Source organism: Mauremys mutica, chromosome 15, assembly GCF_020497125.1.
Source record: "Mauremys mutica isolate MM-2020 ecotype Southern chromosome 15, ASM2049712v1, whole genome shotgun sequence".
NCBI lineage: Eukaryota > Metazoa > Chordata > Testudines > Geoemydidae > Mauremys > Mauremys mutica.
In genome coordinates this window covers 16,533,452-16,550,127 of record NC_059086.1, presented here as the reverse complement: position 1 = coordinate 16,550,127, position 16,676 = coordinate 16,533,452, and the positions used below count along the sequence as shown (strand labels likewise).

The 16,676-nt window shown below is 50.7% G+C and overlaps 1 protein-coding gene across 1 annotated transcript in view; it reads left to right on the top strand.

Annotated features, from left to right (window-relative positions):
* LOC123349806 (butyrophilin subfamily 3 member A2-like) overlaps positions 1 to 16,676 on the top strand; it is a 47,624-nt gene that overhangs the window by 29,934 nt on the left and 1,014 nt on the right. The window contains exons 10-13 of the mRNA XM_044987993.1: positions 5,180 to 5,206; positions 6,604 to 6,639; positions 11,801 to 11,827; positions 13,233 to 13,286. Of these exons, the coding sequence (XP_044843928.1) occupies positions 5,180 to 5,206; positions 6,604 to 6,639; positions 11,801 to 11,827; positions 13,233 to 13,261 (119 nt within the window). The 3' untranslated portion in view covers positions 13,262 to 13,286. The remainder of the gene's footprint in view (positions 1 to 5,179; positions 5,207 to 6,603; positions 6,640 to 11,800; positions 11,828 to 13,232; positions 13,287 to 16,676) is intronic.

Here is a 16,676-nt window from a genome sequence, read left to right as displayed (position 1 = left end):
TTGGACCGGTCATGTCCGCCGCATGGATGCCAACAGAATCCCCCGCCAGCTTCTCTATGGTGAGCTCTCCCAGGGCATCCGGCATATAGGTCGTCCACGGAAACGTTACAAGGACACCATCAAAACCAATCTGCAGTACAGCAGTATCAAACCTAGGGACCTTGAGGACGCCGCCAGCGACAGAACACAGTGGTGTGCAACAGTCAGAAATACCTGCATTGCCTTTGAGGAAGACCACTGCCGGCGTCTACAAGAGGCACGCGAACGACGTCACAGAGCACCAGCAGCGCACAACCCACTGACTGTGAACTTCCCATGCACCATCTGCAGCAAATTGTATAGTCAGAGGGCACACGATGAGACCAACAATAGATGATCTGCACAGATTTGTCATCATCGGATCGATGGACTACCAAGAAAAGGGTGTGCATTTATGTAGTCCTGTGTGAAGAGGACTGTGGTAGTGCAAACTAGGTACTGTTTAGTGCAACCAGCCACATCCACACAGGACAGTTACAGAGCAGCACTTTCACGCATAGTGCAAATCACAACCCTGTAGGCTGAACTACGGAGCTGTGTAGACAAGTCCTGAGTCAGGAGCTGAGCAAACGTCCTCCATGCAGGTCTGTGGTTACATCTCAGTTCTGATCTAAAAAAATATCTGAGGTTCCTGCATGCAGCTCTGCTGGAGCCCCTCAGACCCCAGCTGCAGTCCCACACCTATTGAAGCCCTGCGCTTCCCATGGCATCACTGATGTCCTTCATTGCCCGCCCACTACCTCCCTGCTATCCCAGCCCTGAACTCCCCAGTCCTGTCCAGTTGTGTTCTCTCCTTCCACACACCTCCCTCCTACCCTAGGCCTGGGCCTCAAATGAACATAAACTCCAAGCCCTTCTACACTCTGCACGTGCTCGGTGAGTTACATTCTGAGCCACAACCCACAGTGTTCTCATGAGAGCCAAGACAGAACCTGACCCCATGGCTCGAGGAGTGGACATTAATCCAGTGCCGCACAGCCCCATGGACCCTTCCTCAGCTAAGCGTCTGCCAACCACTAACCCTACAGTTACACACTTCTGCAAATCAGCACCACAAAGGGATTGCACGGTTCAGAAATAGGAGGTCTGAGGCCGGGTGACATGTTTTTGTGTGATGCTCCCTTCCCTCATTCCTGGCAGTGCCAGCAGCTGGGGGTGCTGCCCCCAGGGCAATTTATGGGCTCTGTTTAGGGGCTGATCTGAGACCTTTTCTTTCTTCATTACCAGCAGTTTTGTCTGACATGTGCTGTCAGTTGTGATGCCCTTGGCTCATTGGATATATCTACACTGCAGCAGGGAGTGAGCTTCCTAGCTCGGGGAGCCAGACACACACTAGCTCTGCTTGAGAATTATGACCCGTATATGGGCAGTCAGGAATGGTTGGAGCAGGAATCAGGTGTGAGGAGGCAGCAGGGTCAGGTTACCAGGAGATCAGGGAGAAGGAGCAGGTAATGCAAGGGAAAGAGTCATGAGCAGGGAAAACCCAGTTTCTTTGACAACTTCCTGGGCCTGTGCTTCATTTAAATACAAGCAGAGAACCAATCAGAGCCCACAGCATTCCACAAATCAGATAACAGAAGGGGAGTCTTCTGTCAAAGGTGAGATTGTAGGTCTGGTAGCTGTCAGCAAGTCAGTGGCAGGTGGGCTGGCACTTACTGGCTCCTAAGAGCCTGTGGGCTAGGTTCCAGGACATCTCCCTGGCATCAGTCCTTTGCCATGTGAGGCCCTCTGTGCGGTGCTGGACCGGGCTTTTTGGGGGTGATTATTATGCAGTGCTCATACTACTGCAGGGGTGGGTATATTTTCCACCAGCCCCCTGTTGTGATGGGGCCCATATCCCTTCCAGATAAGATACCAAAGCCTGCCAAAAGAACAACATAAGAACATAAGAATGGCCTTACTGGGTCAGACCAAAGATCCATCTAGCCTAGTATCCTTCCATCTAGCCCAGTATCTTCTGACAGTGGCCAGTGCCAGGTGCCCCAGAAGGAATGAACAGAACAGGTAATCAAGGGTTTTCCAGGTAGGGTTTCAAAAGTGAGACATGAAACACAGGGTGAAACTCCTGGGAGTGGGGTAGTTGATGTTCAAAAATGACTGAGTTAATCTATTGCTGGTCCTAAAAGGGCCAAGGAATTGTAAGGCCAACGTGTGAGTGGATCTGTCTGTATGGAGATGCTCCATGGGGAGCCATACATTTTGTCTCACTGAGTAGGTGAGGCCTTGCTGTCGATGATGGTCTCTGTACTGTTAATAGTCTTCACTTGCCTATTCATGCCTCATGGACCTGATAAATCCACTGTACTAGGGACTGAGGAGGCTGGGATAGGAGAAGACATAGGTAATTGCAGGTGGAATCAGGAGTGGTACCCTTAGTTGGTGGAAAATGGTCTTTGATCCATGGATGAATGGTCTAGGTTGTTATATGCAAACTCTGCAGACGGGAGAAGCGAGGACCAGTCACCTGGGTGGTGGCTGATGTAACATCACAGCTACTGTTCAAGGATCTGGTTGGTCCTTTTTTTTTGGCCACTGGATGGTGGAGAGTATGCGGAAAGAAGACCTGTGTGGACCCTCATCAGGGAAAGGGCACTAGAACCAGGCCATGAATTGAGGCCACTGATCAGAGATGATGGGTTCTGGAAAGTCATGGAGGCAGACTTCAGTTTATATATAGTTAGACCATCCCTTCAGCGGAGGGTACGCCCGTGCAGGAGACAAATGGGGCCGTTTTAGGAAAGTGTTCCGCTACTGTCCGTATTACTGTGAATTTGGTGGACTTGAGTAATTCTACATTAAAGTTCACACAATAGCTGCCCAAGGTTGAGATAGGATGTCCAAGGGATGGAGGAGACCTCTGGGTGTGTGTCATCTTGGCATAGGCACAAATATCACAGGAGGCAATGAATGGGTTGCATCCGGGGCCACCAAAAGAGACGGGATATTAACCATTAGGTCTTACAGTTCCCCATGTGTTCCACTAGAAAAAATCATGGCAGACCACAACTGTTGCTGGGCCTTGAAAAACACAAAAAGGTTCCCCCCTGTTCCTGATCCCTTTCTGGGAGTTGTGCTGTTGTTTGTTGACAATGATTTGTTCATCAGGTGGAATTCCTGAGGCAGAGTTAGAGCGTATCAATGTGAGTGTATCCCGGTGAGGAGCTGTGCTGTGAATATTCTGGCACAGGGCTTCGGCCTTGCTGTTTTTGGTACTGGGACAATGTGATGATGAAATCAAATCTTGAGGAAAAAAAATAGAGTCCAAGGGAGGTGCAGTTGGTTTAAGACTTTTGCCCTTCATAGGTACTCACAGGTATGATCAGTGAATACCTCAGACCAACCTGTATCAGCAGGGAGGTGGTGGAAATGAGCTGCAGAGAAGGTTGTGGTGCCCTGCCCCCGTGAGATCTTTCCTAGGACAGCCTGAACAGTTCAAACTTGGTGCAGATCATCCAATAGAAGTGACGTGGCTCAGAGGAAGACTTCCTAGTTTGATAGCACCAGGATGTTGCCATCCAGAAAGGAGAGGCCCAGTCTTGGGCTTCCCCTGATACCAGGCTGATAACCACCTTTGCACAATTGGTAGGGTAGGACTGAGGACGCATCAGGAACCAAAAGTGACATTGGTTATAAACCCCTGGAATTGCTAGCAGTTACCATCTAAACATTCAGGCAGATGTATCAGAGAACAGGGCTCCATGGGCCATGGCTGGAGTGTGGCATTTTCCATTAACAGCTGTCTTACTCACTCCTGCAATAGCTGGTTCTGCAAAGTTAGGTGGGTAGCCCGAGCCTGCAGGGCTTGGTGTCTGCCTGAAGGCAAGCGGCCCACTCTAACATGTCTCATGCTCCAGAGGGCAGAAGTTGGGTAGCTGAATCCATTCTCTCAGCACCAGGCCCACTCCTGTAGCCTACGTGGTCTGTGCAGACGGTCACAACTGGGACATGGGTGGTCATGCCTAGTGATCAGAACAGAGGTCAGGAGCCAGGAGCCAGGCCAGGCTACCAGAAGAACAGAGACCGATATAGTGCAGAGGGGCAGCCGGAAAGTCAGGAGGCAGCAGGTCATGTTACCGGGAGATCAGTCAGGCAGCAGGAGCAGCTAGCATAGGGGAGGCAGCACTAAGCAGGGGAAGCCCAGTTTCACAGGTGACTTTCTGGTCCTGTGCTTGCTTTAAATAGAAGCAGGGAACCAATCAGGACTCCTGGAGATCCACCAATCAGTTCCCAGGACTGAAATCCTCTGTCAGAGCTGAGTCTGGGAACTGTTCACAGATCACTGGGGAGGGGAGAGGGGTGCCTGGAAGACACTGGCTCCTGTGAGTCCTGTAGATGAGTGTTCCACATTCGAGGGCTCTGCTGTTCATAGACTCATAGAGTTTAAGGTCAGATTGGACCATCATGAGCATCTAGTCCGACCTCCTGTACAATGCAGGCCACTGAACCTCACCCACACACTCTTGTAACAAACTCATAACCTCTGGCTGAGTTACTGAAGTCCTCAAATAAGGATTTAAAGATTTCAAGTTACAGAGAATTCACCATTTGCTCTAGTTTAAACTGGTAAGTGACCCGTGCCCCATGCTGCAGAGGAAGGTAAAAAAAAACCCAGAGTTGGCCAATATGACCAGTAGGAAAATTCCTTTCCAACCTCAAATATGGTGATCAGTTAGACCCTGAGTGTGTGGGCAAGATTTACCAGCCAGAAACCTGGAAAGAATCCTCCATAGTAATTGAGAGCGTGAACCATCTAGTGTCCCATCTCCAGCAGTTGGGGATTTTTCCTCCTGGCAGTCTCCAGTGAGCCACATGCCGTTGTTGGCAGCCCCATCAGACAATGCCAATAATAGCCGTGCAGCTAGGAGTGTCAGGGGCAGCGGCGCAGGGTAGCTGCCCTACTACGCACCCTGCAGATCTGAACAGGTTTGAAGTTGAGCGGCCAGCGCAAGATACTGCATGTGCCACTCTGCTACTTTAGCACACTGGCTTAAGCAGAACTAACACGTCTCTGCCAGCCTGAACTGGGAAGCACCCTCCAAGCTGCAGTGGAGATGTACCCAAGTCTGGAAGAGCCCCATGTGACTGTGCTCAGAACTCCCCACACTGAACCCATGATGCTCTCCTTTTCTTCTCTCCCCAGAGCGCCAGGAGCTGCGTAAGACGATTGGTAAGTTCATCCACTTCCTCATTAGAGCCCTGTAACGATGTGCAGACTCACCCGGCAGCACCTCCTGCTGGTCTTTCAGGGAATTAGCTCTTCCAGCCTCCTGAGCATGCTCTGCAGACCAGTGTCCCACTTGCCACTGGGCCCGAGTCCCCATGGACCCCGGTGCCCCTTTACTCTTGGTTCTGCCCCCTGGCCGTAAACCCATAGTCTCAGGGTCTCCCCACCTCACCTCAGTCTAGCTACTGCCTGTCATTGTTTAGCCCCACTCCCTGAGCAGACTGCAGTGTATCAGCCACTCCTCACAGGCAAGGGGGTTTGGACCTGCTTCCTCTGCTTACTTGTGGGCTGCCCCCTGCAACTCCTGTACCCAGTAGTCCTTAGGCTAGGCCGCACCCTGGGGGCTTTCCAGGCTGGAGCTCCCCTTGGCCTTCCCCCAACCCTGCTCCACTCCAGGTACCTTCTCAGCTCCCTGCAGCCAGGTCCCTCCCTCTCAGAAGCTAGAGAGAAAATGTGTGTCTGAGCATCTGGCTCACAGCCCTTTTATAAGGGCCAGCTGGGTCTGTTTGGGGTGTGGCCCCATCTGAGCCTGCTTCCCTTATCAGCATAGCTGCTTTTCTTTCTGCCACAGCCCCCTCCTGGACGGTTGTAAGCCCCTCAGGGCAGGAGCGGGTAACCACCCCGCTACAAACCCCCAGGCAGAGGCTCACAGCCACACAGGGTGCTGAGCAGATCCAGAAGCACCGACACCACGGGGCAGGGCTGAGTGAAGAGTTTCAGCCAAAATCAGTCACGTTAGTTACCCCAGTCCCAGTGCAGCACTGTGAGCTCTCTGCAGCAGACTCAGGGGTACCTGCTCCCATGTCTGGCTAGACAGACAGGTGTCACCTGGCCTGTGTCAAGCCAATGCCATTGTTCTGATGCAGCAGGTGGGGCCATCCGTTTTCTATAGATGACTGCTGGAGAGCAGCTCTTCTGGGCCACTCCCCAGAACGTGGCTCATGTTTCCATGCATTTTTGCCAAGGCCAGATCCCAGGTGTGAGCTCCTATCAGCTGCACGTCCACCCCCTAGTTACACCTGGAGCATGTAGCTTTGATGTTTCAAAGGGCTGTTAGTAACGCAGAAAAGGAATTCTCCTTAGATGGAAGGGTTGAGAATGTCAGAGCTGTATCGGGATCCAGACCCTCATCCTCCCTCAAGGTTAGATGCTTTGCAAATCCCAGGGGTCCTGCATATTGGTACCTATCACTAACCATGAGCTCTGCTCCTATCAAAGCTGCTGGCTCCTGGGGCTGGGAGTGTGGCTGTGGGTGTCTGTAACCAACACCAGTTGTTATGGGTCACACAGCATCACACAGTTCCTGTCTGTGTCTAACTCTTTTCTCTTTCGCATTTTAGCATCTAAGGAAAAGAAGATCAAGGAACTGGAAGAAGGTACTTGGATAATCCCTAGTAAACGTGTGTCTCTGCTTTTACGTTCTAACATGATATGAAAATCACCACACTCAGAAGTATGGACTTCAGTCACCTTCATGATTATCTTCCCCCTCCCGTGGAAATATTCAAACACTGCAGTGTTTGCAGCTCATATTTCAATATCATCCTTAATGACAGAGCGTGAATTTAGTGCACATGGAATAGCAGGATTTAGTCAGGGGATGGCAAACTTCCACCCAGCAATTGCATATCTCTCAATTCTGACTTGCTCTGGGGGTCCCCCAGTGCCCACACACAGCTTCCTGCTATCGTTGCCCTGGGCTCCCACACACAACTCTGCCAGTGTCCCTCAATGCTGACCTGCAGCCCCCTGCTAACCAGCCCTTGGCTCCCATGCACAAAGCTCTGCTGGTGCCACTCAGTCTTGATCTGCATCCCCCTGCTATCTCAGCCCTGGACTCTCCAGTCCCACAACTCTGCGGTGACCCTCAATCTCAATGTGCCGTTAGTGGTGACGTTGGGTTCCTGCAAGCCGTACAATCTCAGGGAACCCCGAGGCAGTGAGGGGCCCCCTGAAAGCCAGAGCTGGTCCACCAGGCATCAGCTGCTCCGCCTTACTCAGTGCTTCCCAGCATCCTGAATTGTGTCCTCTGCACAGAGTGACCTCGCACACACCACACATGCCAGTGGTAGAGGCCCCAGAACTGATCTGTGCAGGGGTTCCCGTGGGATAAACACCATCACTGCCTGCAGCCCCCGGCTATCCCAGCCCTGGGCTTCCTCCCCCAGCCCCAGCTCTATTGGCATCCTTCAGTCCCCACTCACCATTTCCCTGCTATCCCAGCCCTCAGCTCCTCAGTACTGTCCAGTTTCCCCACATCCTAGTCTAGGCCTGGACCTCGAATGAACAGAGTCTCCAAAACCTACTATGCTTTAAATGGGCTCTGTGAGGTGCACTCTAATGGGCCCCACAACCCACCTTGTTCCACTAGGAGCCGAGACAGGACCTGACCCCATGTCTCTAGGGATGAATTGTAACTCCAGTGCCACACAGCCCCACAGACCCTTTCCCAGCTAAGCTCCTGCCAACCACTAACCCTAGAGTCACACAAATCAGCACCACAAAGGGATTGCCGGGCACAGAAATACCAGGTCTAAGGCCAGGTGATAGACTACAGGACTACAGGCCTCTCTCTACGTGATACATGTTTGGGTATGACACTCCCTCCCCTCATTCCCAGCAGGGCCATCAGCTGGGAGTGCTGCCCCCAGGGGCAATTTGTTTAAAGGCTGATCTGGGACCTTGTCTGTTGTTCATTAACAACAATTTTGTCTGATGCATCCTGTCAGTTCTGAGACCCTTGACTTGAATGAGCATCCCAGCTCGGGTATTTGACTCATGCTAGCTCTGCTCGAGTATCATGAGTGGTCAGCCTAGTAGTCGGACCAGGAGTCAGGTGTGAACATGCAGCAGGATCAGGTTCCCAGGAGATCAGAGTCAGGGAGAAGGAGCAGGTGGGAGAAGGGAACCAGTCCTGAGCAGGAAATACCCCAGTTGCATGGAAAATATTCCTGGTCCTGTGCTTCATTTAAATAGAAGCAAAGAACCAATCAGGACCCACAGTGTTCCACCGATCAGATACCCGAAATGGAGTCCTCTGTTACAGTTGAGGTTGTAGGTCTGGTAGGTGTCAGCAGGTCAGTGTGAGGTGAGTTGGAACTTACTGGCTGAGAAGAGCCCTGTGGGCCAGGCTTCAAGACATCTCCCTGGCATCAGTCCCTTGGACCAGGCCTTTTGGGGTGATTCTTATGGAATGCTCATACTACGCAGGAGTGTGTATATTTTCCACCATCTCTCAGGTGTTCTCAGGGCCGTATCCCTCCCAGATAAGGTAGCACAGCTGGCCAAAAGGGTTTCCCATGTAGGGTTTCAAAATTGAGACATGAAACACCGGGTGAATCTCCAGAGAATGGGGTAGTTGATGTTCAAAAGTGCCTGAGTTAACCTGTTGCTGTATCCTAAAGGGTCCAAGAAACTGAAAGTCCAGCTTGTGAAAGGGTCTGTCTGTTCAGAGATTCTTCATGGAGAGCCATACTTTCCCCTCCACTGAGTAATCCACTGAACTAGGTATGAGGTGGCTGGGATGGGAGAGGACATTAGTAATTGCAGGTGGAATCAGGAGTGGTACCTTTAGTTAGTGGAAAACGGTCTTTGATCCACAGATGTATGGTCTGTGTTGTTATATGGAAACTGTGCAGAAGGGAGAAGCGAGGACCAGTCACCCTGGTGGTGGCTGATGTAACATCACAGCTACTGTTCAAGGATCTGGTTGGTCCTTTTTTTTTGGCCACTGGATGTTGGAGAGCATGCGGAGAGAAGACCTGTGTGGACCCTCATCAGGCAAAGGGCACCAGAACCAGGCCATGAACTGAGGCCACTGATCATGACTTTCCAGAACCCATCATCTCTGGAGGTGGACACAGTTTATATATATCAGAGGGGTAGCCGTGTTAGTCTGGATCTGTAAAAGCAACAAAGAATCCTGTGGCACCTTATAGACTAACAGACGTTTTGCAGCATGAGCTTTCGTGGGTGAATACCCACTTCTTCAGATGCAAGTATTCACCCACGAAAGCTCATGCTGCAAAACGTCTGTTAGTCTATAAGGTGCCACAGGATTCTTTGTTGAGTTTATATATAGTTAGACCATCCCTTCAGCGGAGGGTACACCCGTGCAGGAGACAAATGGGGCCATTTTAGGAAAGTGTTCCGCTACTGTCCGTATTACTGTGAATTTGTTGGACTCCGGTAATTCTAGAATAAAGTTCACACAATAGCTGCAAGGATGAGATAGGATGTCCAAGGAATGGAGGAGACCTCTGGGTGTGTGTCTTCTTGGCATAGGCACAAATATCACAGGAGGCAATGAATGGGTTGCATCCGGGGCCACCAAAAGAGACGGGATATTAACCATTAGGTCTTACAGTTCCCCATGTGTTCCACTAGAAAAAATCATGGCAGACCACAACTGTTGCTGGGCCTTGAAAAACACAAAAAGGTTCCCCCCTGTTCCTGATCCCTTTCTGGGAGTTGTGCTGTTGTTTGTTGACAATGATTTGTTCATCAGGTGGAATTCCTGAGGCAGAGTTAGAGCGTATCAATGTGAGTGTATCCCGGTGAGGAGCTGTGCTATGAATATTCTGGCACAGGGCTTCGGCCTTGCTGTTTTTGGTACTGGGACAATGTGATGATGAAATCAAATCTTGAGGAAAAAAAATAGAGTCCAAGGGAGGTGCAGTTGGTTTAAGACTTTTGCCCTTCATAGGTACTCACAGTGAATACCTCAGACCAACCTGTATCAGCAGGGAGGTGGTGGAAATGAGCTGCAGAGAAGGTTGTGGTGCCCTGCCCCTGTGGGATCTTTCCTAGGACAGCCTGAACAGTTCAAACTTGGTGCAGATCATCCAATAGAAGTGACGTGGCTCAGAGGAAGACTTCCCAGTTTGATAGCACCAGGATGTTGCCCTCCAGAAAGGAGAGGCCCAGTCTTGGGCTTCCCCTGATACCAGGCTGATAACCACCTTTGCACAATCAGTAGGGTAGGACTGAGGACGCATCAGGAACCAAAAGTGACATTGGTTATAAACCCCTGGAATTGCTAGCAGTTACATCTGCCTGAATGGTTAGATGGTATCAGAGAACAGGGCTCCATGGGCCATGGCTGGAGAGTGGCATTTTCCATTCACAGCTGTCTTACTCACTCCTGCAATATTTGGTTCTGCAAAGTCAGGTGGGTAGCTCGAGCCTGCAGGGCTTGGTGTCTACCTGAAGGCAGGCAGCCCACTCTAGCATGTCTGGTGCTCCAGAGGGCAGAAGTTGGGTAGCTGAATCCATTCTCTCAGCACCAGGCCCACTCCTGTAGCCTATGTGGTCTGTGCAGACGGTCACAACTGGGACATGGGTGGTCAGGCTTAGTGGTCAGAACAGAGGTCAGAAGCCAGAAGCCAGGAGCCAGGCCAGGCTACCAGAAGAACAGACACCGAGATAGTGCAGAAGGGCAGCCGGAAAGTCAGGAGGCAGCAGGTCATGTTACTGGGAGATCAGAGTCAGGCAGCAGGAGCAGGTAGCACAGGGGAGGCAGCACTAAGCAGGGGAAGCCCAGTGGCACAGGTGATTTCCTGGTCCTGTGCTTAGTTTAAATAGAAGCAGGGAACCAATCAGGACTCCCAGAGATCCACCAATCAGCTTCCAGGACTGGAATCCTCTGTCAGAGCTGAGCTTTGCATTCTGGGGACTGTTCATGGGTCACTGGGGAACGGGGGCCTGGAAGACACTGGCTCCTGCGAGTCCTGTAGACGAGTGTACCACACTCGAGGGCTCTGCTGTTCATAGACTCATAGAGTTTAAGGTCAGATTGGACCATCATGAGCATCTATTCTGACATCCTGCACATCGCAGGCCACTGAACCTTACCCACCCACTCCTGTAACAGACCCCTAACCTCTGGCTGAGTTACTGAAGTCCTCAAATAATGATTTAAAGATTTCAAGTTACAGAGAATTCACCATTTGCACTAGTTTAAACTGGTAAGTGACCCATGCTGCAGAGGAAGGTGAAAAAAACTCCAGAATCTCGGCCAATCTGACCAGGAGGAAAATTCCTTTCCAACCCCAAATATGGTGATCAGTTAGACCCTGAGTGTGTGGGCAAGATTTACCAGCCAGACACCTGGAAAGAATCCTCCATAGTAACTGAGAGTGTGAACAATCTAGTGTCTCATCTCCAGCAGTTGGGGATTTTTCCTCCTGGCAGTCTCCAGTGAGCCACATGCCGTTGTTGGCAGCCCCATCAGACAATGCCAATAATAGCCATGCAGCTAGGAGTGTCAGGGGCAGCGGCGCAGGGTAGCTGCCCTACTACGCACCCTGCAGATCTGAACAGGTTTGAAGTTGAGCGGCCAGCGCAAGATACTGCATGTGCCACTCTGCTACTTTAGCACACTGGCTTAAGCAGAACTAACACGTCTCTGCCAGCCCAACTGGGAAGCACCCTCCAAGCTGCAGTGGAGATGTACCCAAGTCTGGAAGAGCCCCTTGTGACTGTGCTCAGAACGCCCCACACTGAACCCATGATGCTCTCCTTTTCTTCTCTCCCCAGAGCGCCAGGAGCTGCGTAAGACGATTGGTAAGTTCATCCACTTCCTCATTAGAGCCCTGTAACGATGTGCAGACTCACCCGGCAGCACCTCCTGCTGGTCTTTCAGGGAATTAGCTCTTCCAGCCTCCTGAGCATGCTCTGCAGACCAGTGTCCCACTTGCCACTGGGCCCGAGTCCCCATGGACCCTGGTGCCCCTTTATTCTGGGTTCTGCCCCCTGGCCGTAAACCCATAGTCCCAGGGTCTCCCCACCCACCATCCCCACCTCGCCTCAATCTAGCTACTGCCAGTCATTGCTTAGCCCCACTCCCTGAGCAGACTGCAGTGTATCAGCCACTCCTCACAGGCAAGGGGGTTTGGACCTGCTGCCTCTGCCTACTTGTGGGCTGCCCCCTGCAACTCCTGTACCCAGTAGGCCTTAGACTAGGCTGCAGCCTTGGGGGTTTCCAGGCTGGAGCTCCCCTTGGCTTTCCCCCAACCCTGCTCCACTCCAGGTACCTTCTCAGCTCCCTGCAGCCAGGTCCCTCCCTCTCAGAAGCTAGAGAGAGAATGTGTGTCTGAGCATCTGGCTCAAAGCCCTTTTATAAGGGCCAGCTGGGTCTGTTTGGGGTGTGGCCCCACCTGAGCCTGCTTCCCTTATCAGCATAGCTGCTTTTCCTTCTGCCACAGCCCCCTCCTGGACTGTCATAAGCCCCTCAGGGCAGGAGCGGGTAACCACCCCGCTACAAACCCCCAGGCAGAGGCTCACAGCCACACAGGGTGCTGAGCAGATCCAGAAGCACCGACACCACGGGGCAGGGCTGAGTGAAGAGTTTCAGCCAAAATCAGTCACGTTAGTTACCCCAGTCCCAGTGCAGCACTGTGAGCTCTCTGCAGCAGACTCAGGGGTACCTGCTCCCATGTCTGGCTAGACAGACAGGTGTCACCTGGCCTGTGTCAAGCCAATGCCATTGTTCTGATGCAGCAGGTGGGGCCATCCGTTTTCTATAGATGACTGCTGGAGAGCAGCTCTTCTGGGCCACTCCCCAGAACGTGGCTCATGTTTCCATGCATTTTTGCCAAGGCCAGATCCCAGGTGTGAGCTCCTATCAGCTGCACGTCCATTCCCTAGTTACAACTGGAGCATGTAGCAGTTCCAAAGGGCCGTTAGTAATACAGAAAAGGAATTCTCCTTAGACAGAAGGGTTGAGAACGTCAGAGCTGTATCACGATCTAGACCCACGTCCTCCCTCAAGGTTAGATGCCTTGCAAATCCCAGGGGTCCTGCATATTGGTACCTATCACTAACCATGAGCTCTGCTCCTATCAAAGCTGCTGGCTCCTGGGGCTGGGAGTGTGGCTGTGGGTGTCTATAACTAACCCCAGTTGTTATGGGTCACACAGCATCACACAGCATGTCTCTGTGTCTAACTCTTTTCTCTTTCCCATTTCAGCATCTCAGAAGAAGGGTTGGTTCGGTTAGTGTCCCTGCAGGAGCTCCACTCCAGGTGAGCTAGTGCCCCCTGTGCCTTTGATTGGAGATTTCTCCTAGCAGTGTCTGTTCAGCCCCTGTGTGTGTCCTAGTCACCTCATGCCCCCTGCCTTTCCTCCTTAGCAGTTTTACAAAGTTCAACTGCTGTTCCCGCCAGCAACTAGAGTGTTAACTTCTCACTCTTTCCTTGAATCACTTGCTTGTCTCCCAACAGCCACTTTTATCAACTCAAATCACCATTTCAAGTATTGTCCTTGAATAGTAATCCCCAGGCTTATACTTACTTACTCCTTCCTTCCACTATGCCCTCAAATTTTCCAATCTGTTTTCCAACCTCTCTATCTGTTGCCTGCCCACTTGGGCCCGATCCTGCTTTTCTCGCTGAACCGTCCCTTCCATAGGCACCGGCTTGTTCCACTAACAGTTTACCTAGAAGGGTGGGCTTCTCAACTAGCCCCCACCCTTCCTGGTCTCTTCCCTTAAACAGTCTTACTCACAAGGCTACCCAAGTCCTCCCTCATGAGGCTTGCAACCTGGGCAAAAACGCATGGCCCATTGGCGTTTAACTATTCAATTTCCTCTTGTGGCAAACACACTGCTGTTACGGCATATGCTGAGCACAAATGGTTAAACTTTGACAAGTCCCTGAAGGACCGGTACTTGCTTAGCTAGGGCCTCCTTTTCTACCTGGAAGTCCTGTCTCAAGGCCTGCAACTTGCCCTGGGCGTAGGTTTGAGTTGCTGCCTCATTCATGATCTTAATTTGCTCAATTATAGTTATCAAGTACACATCTCTTCCCTTTTCTCCAACTTCTCTATTGCCCAGTCCTGCTATGACTAGGGGTAGATCCATCTGCCACCCTTCCTGGTCAACCAGGGTGGAGAGAGGAATGCTAAACCCCTCTCCAGTTCTCAGACTTACTGCGGCTGAGAGTGGGCACACCTTTAATCATGCAATCCTCAACATATAACACCAACAGTACCAAGCAAAGCATACATAAAAATAACAAGGGCAAAACAAATCGATGGTGTGAATTCTGCAGGGCTCCCCACTTTTCAATTGCCCACCAAACTGTGACAAATTTCTGTTACCAATCTATCCCTTGTGTCAGGTGAATAGGCAGACACTGCAGGGTCGTTGGAGGAAGATAAAAAAAACACACTATATGACTGAATTTTAAAGCTTCATTAATAAAATACTAAAACAACAGAGAGTGTTGGGAACGCTCCCACATCACTCAGGGAAAAAAAACATTAATACCCCAAGCCCTAAGCCACTTTCATACTCACGCACATACGTCCAGACTGGCCACGTCTGTGTATAACGTCCAGAGAAGGCGCTGTGCGATCTCCAACTTGCTTCCGCTCTTGGGAGGGCTGTTCTTTTATGCCCTGGGATCTCCTGGGGCGTCTCTTTCAGAGATTTCAGTCCAGACCGGCTGCCTGTGGCTTCTTCAGTGTCACCAAGCCACACCGGCTCCAGGATCACAAAGGCATACTATTGGATCTCACCAGACAGTTAAGCTTTGCAAACGTAATCTCAGTCCTGTAACCTGTATTGCCTTTGGTTTCCTCTATGTTTTTTCACAGCCAGCTGGGGCCGAAAGCAGTCTTTCTTTGCACTTAGCATGGTCTGCGTTGATTCTTGACCTTGAACACAAAGCAACTTTCTCTTTATCTCTGGGCAAAGCTGAATTTTAAATTAACCCATTCCTTTTCTCAATAGACAAATTGCTCCCACTGTGTGTCAGAGGCTTTTTTGTGATTAAAAGCTCCTCTGAGATGTATGATCTTATCTATATTGAAGATACATTCTAGTGGGCATTGTTTAGATGGATTTTCACACGTGCAAAGATTCCAATTGTCTAAATACCTGCAGGTTTTAGGACCATAATGTACATACATGTAATATGCTGGGGTACCCTTAGGGGGTGAGAGGGAATACTTAGACTGTCCCCCACCCATTTTCCAATCACACACAGGGAAAACACCCTATTCGCTAGTGGCTGATAAACTAAGGATCTCACCCTACAGGGCACTCACACAGGAGAGACACACAGAGAGAAGAAGGGGGAGGGAAGATGGGTTCACACACTCCTAGACCCAGGCAGCTTCTTCACCGGACAATGCCAGGCTGAGTCAGCCCACTGTGGGTTGGATCTTCTACAGATTCTCTAGGTGGAGTTACCGGACTTGCTTTAGAATAATTCTGGTCACGAGCTTACGCTTCGCAGAATACTCTGGGCATCGTCCGGCAATTCTCATTCACACTGGTGTACACACACATACACACCAAGGCCTCTATTTCTAAATACCACGATGCATCTATACCTTACATCCAGACGCAATACACTTTCCCTTATGAGGCAGTAACAACCCCTCCTGAGGCGGTAAAAACCCCTCAGCACCAGTGCATACCTAATGCATTTCCCTTATGCATTAACCTTATTGGGGGCGGCCAAACTAACAGTTTCCCAGCACCGGATACAACTACCTTATTGGGGGTGGCAAAACTAAGTCCCCAGCACCACATAAATTAACCTTATTGGGGCCGGCGAAACAGTTCCCCAGCACCGCCCTGCATCTGATTGTGCTGCACAGTCAATAAGTTCAGATGGCGTAAGCCCAACAGGGACAGACGGCCCCACAGACAGTCCTCCTCTGATACCCCAATAGTGATTTCAAAAGGTCTCATACCTCTCTTGTGGTGCCATGGAGTTCGAAGTGGAACGATCCATAGCAGCTCCCTGTGTCTCAGTAGGCGTTGCCATCCCGGACGAGCCCCCAAATTGTCAGAGAAAAGCTTAGTTCTCACTCTTTTGTTGGGTGCAGCAAAATCAGATACTTTATTTATTCTCAAGCAATTGCATAGAGGGAGAGAGTGTGCTAGGACACAGGGTTTCCCCCTCCTAGGCAGGTCTCTCTACAGGTAAACAATTACAGCAAGCATTTATACTTCTTGTTACATACAATATAAGCAACAGCTGCATTTTGTTTATACATAGGCCATCTTGATATCTTATTTTTCTCACTTCTATTCAGATGCTAGTTTACCTTCCTCATTATCGACACAATGTTGCAACCACTTCTCACACAGTTCTTTCCCACTTGCCTCACACAATCCTCGCTTCTACAAATCTTGTGTTATTAGGGTTACAGCTAGTCTGACTCTTGCTCACGGAGGTGACTGTTTGCATTGAAATCCCTGTCAGTTCTTGCTCTACTTCCTCAACAGGGACAGTCCCGATTTTGGGGTCTTTTTCTTATATAGGCTCCTATTACCTCCCACCTCTGTCCCGATTTTAACATTTGCTGTCTGGTCACCCTACCTGTCTCTCAGTTCAAAGAGCCGGGACATTTCTCCTTCAGCAGCGAGGGCCCATGAACTATGTGTAAAGTGATCACAC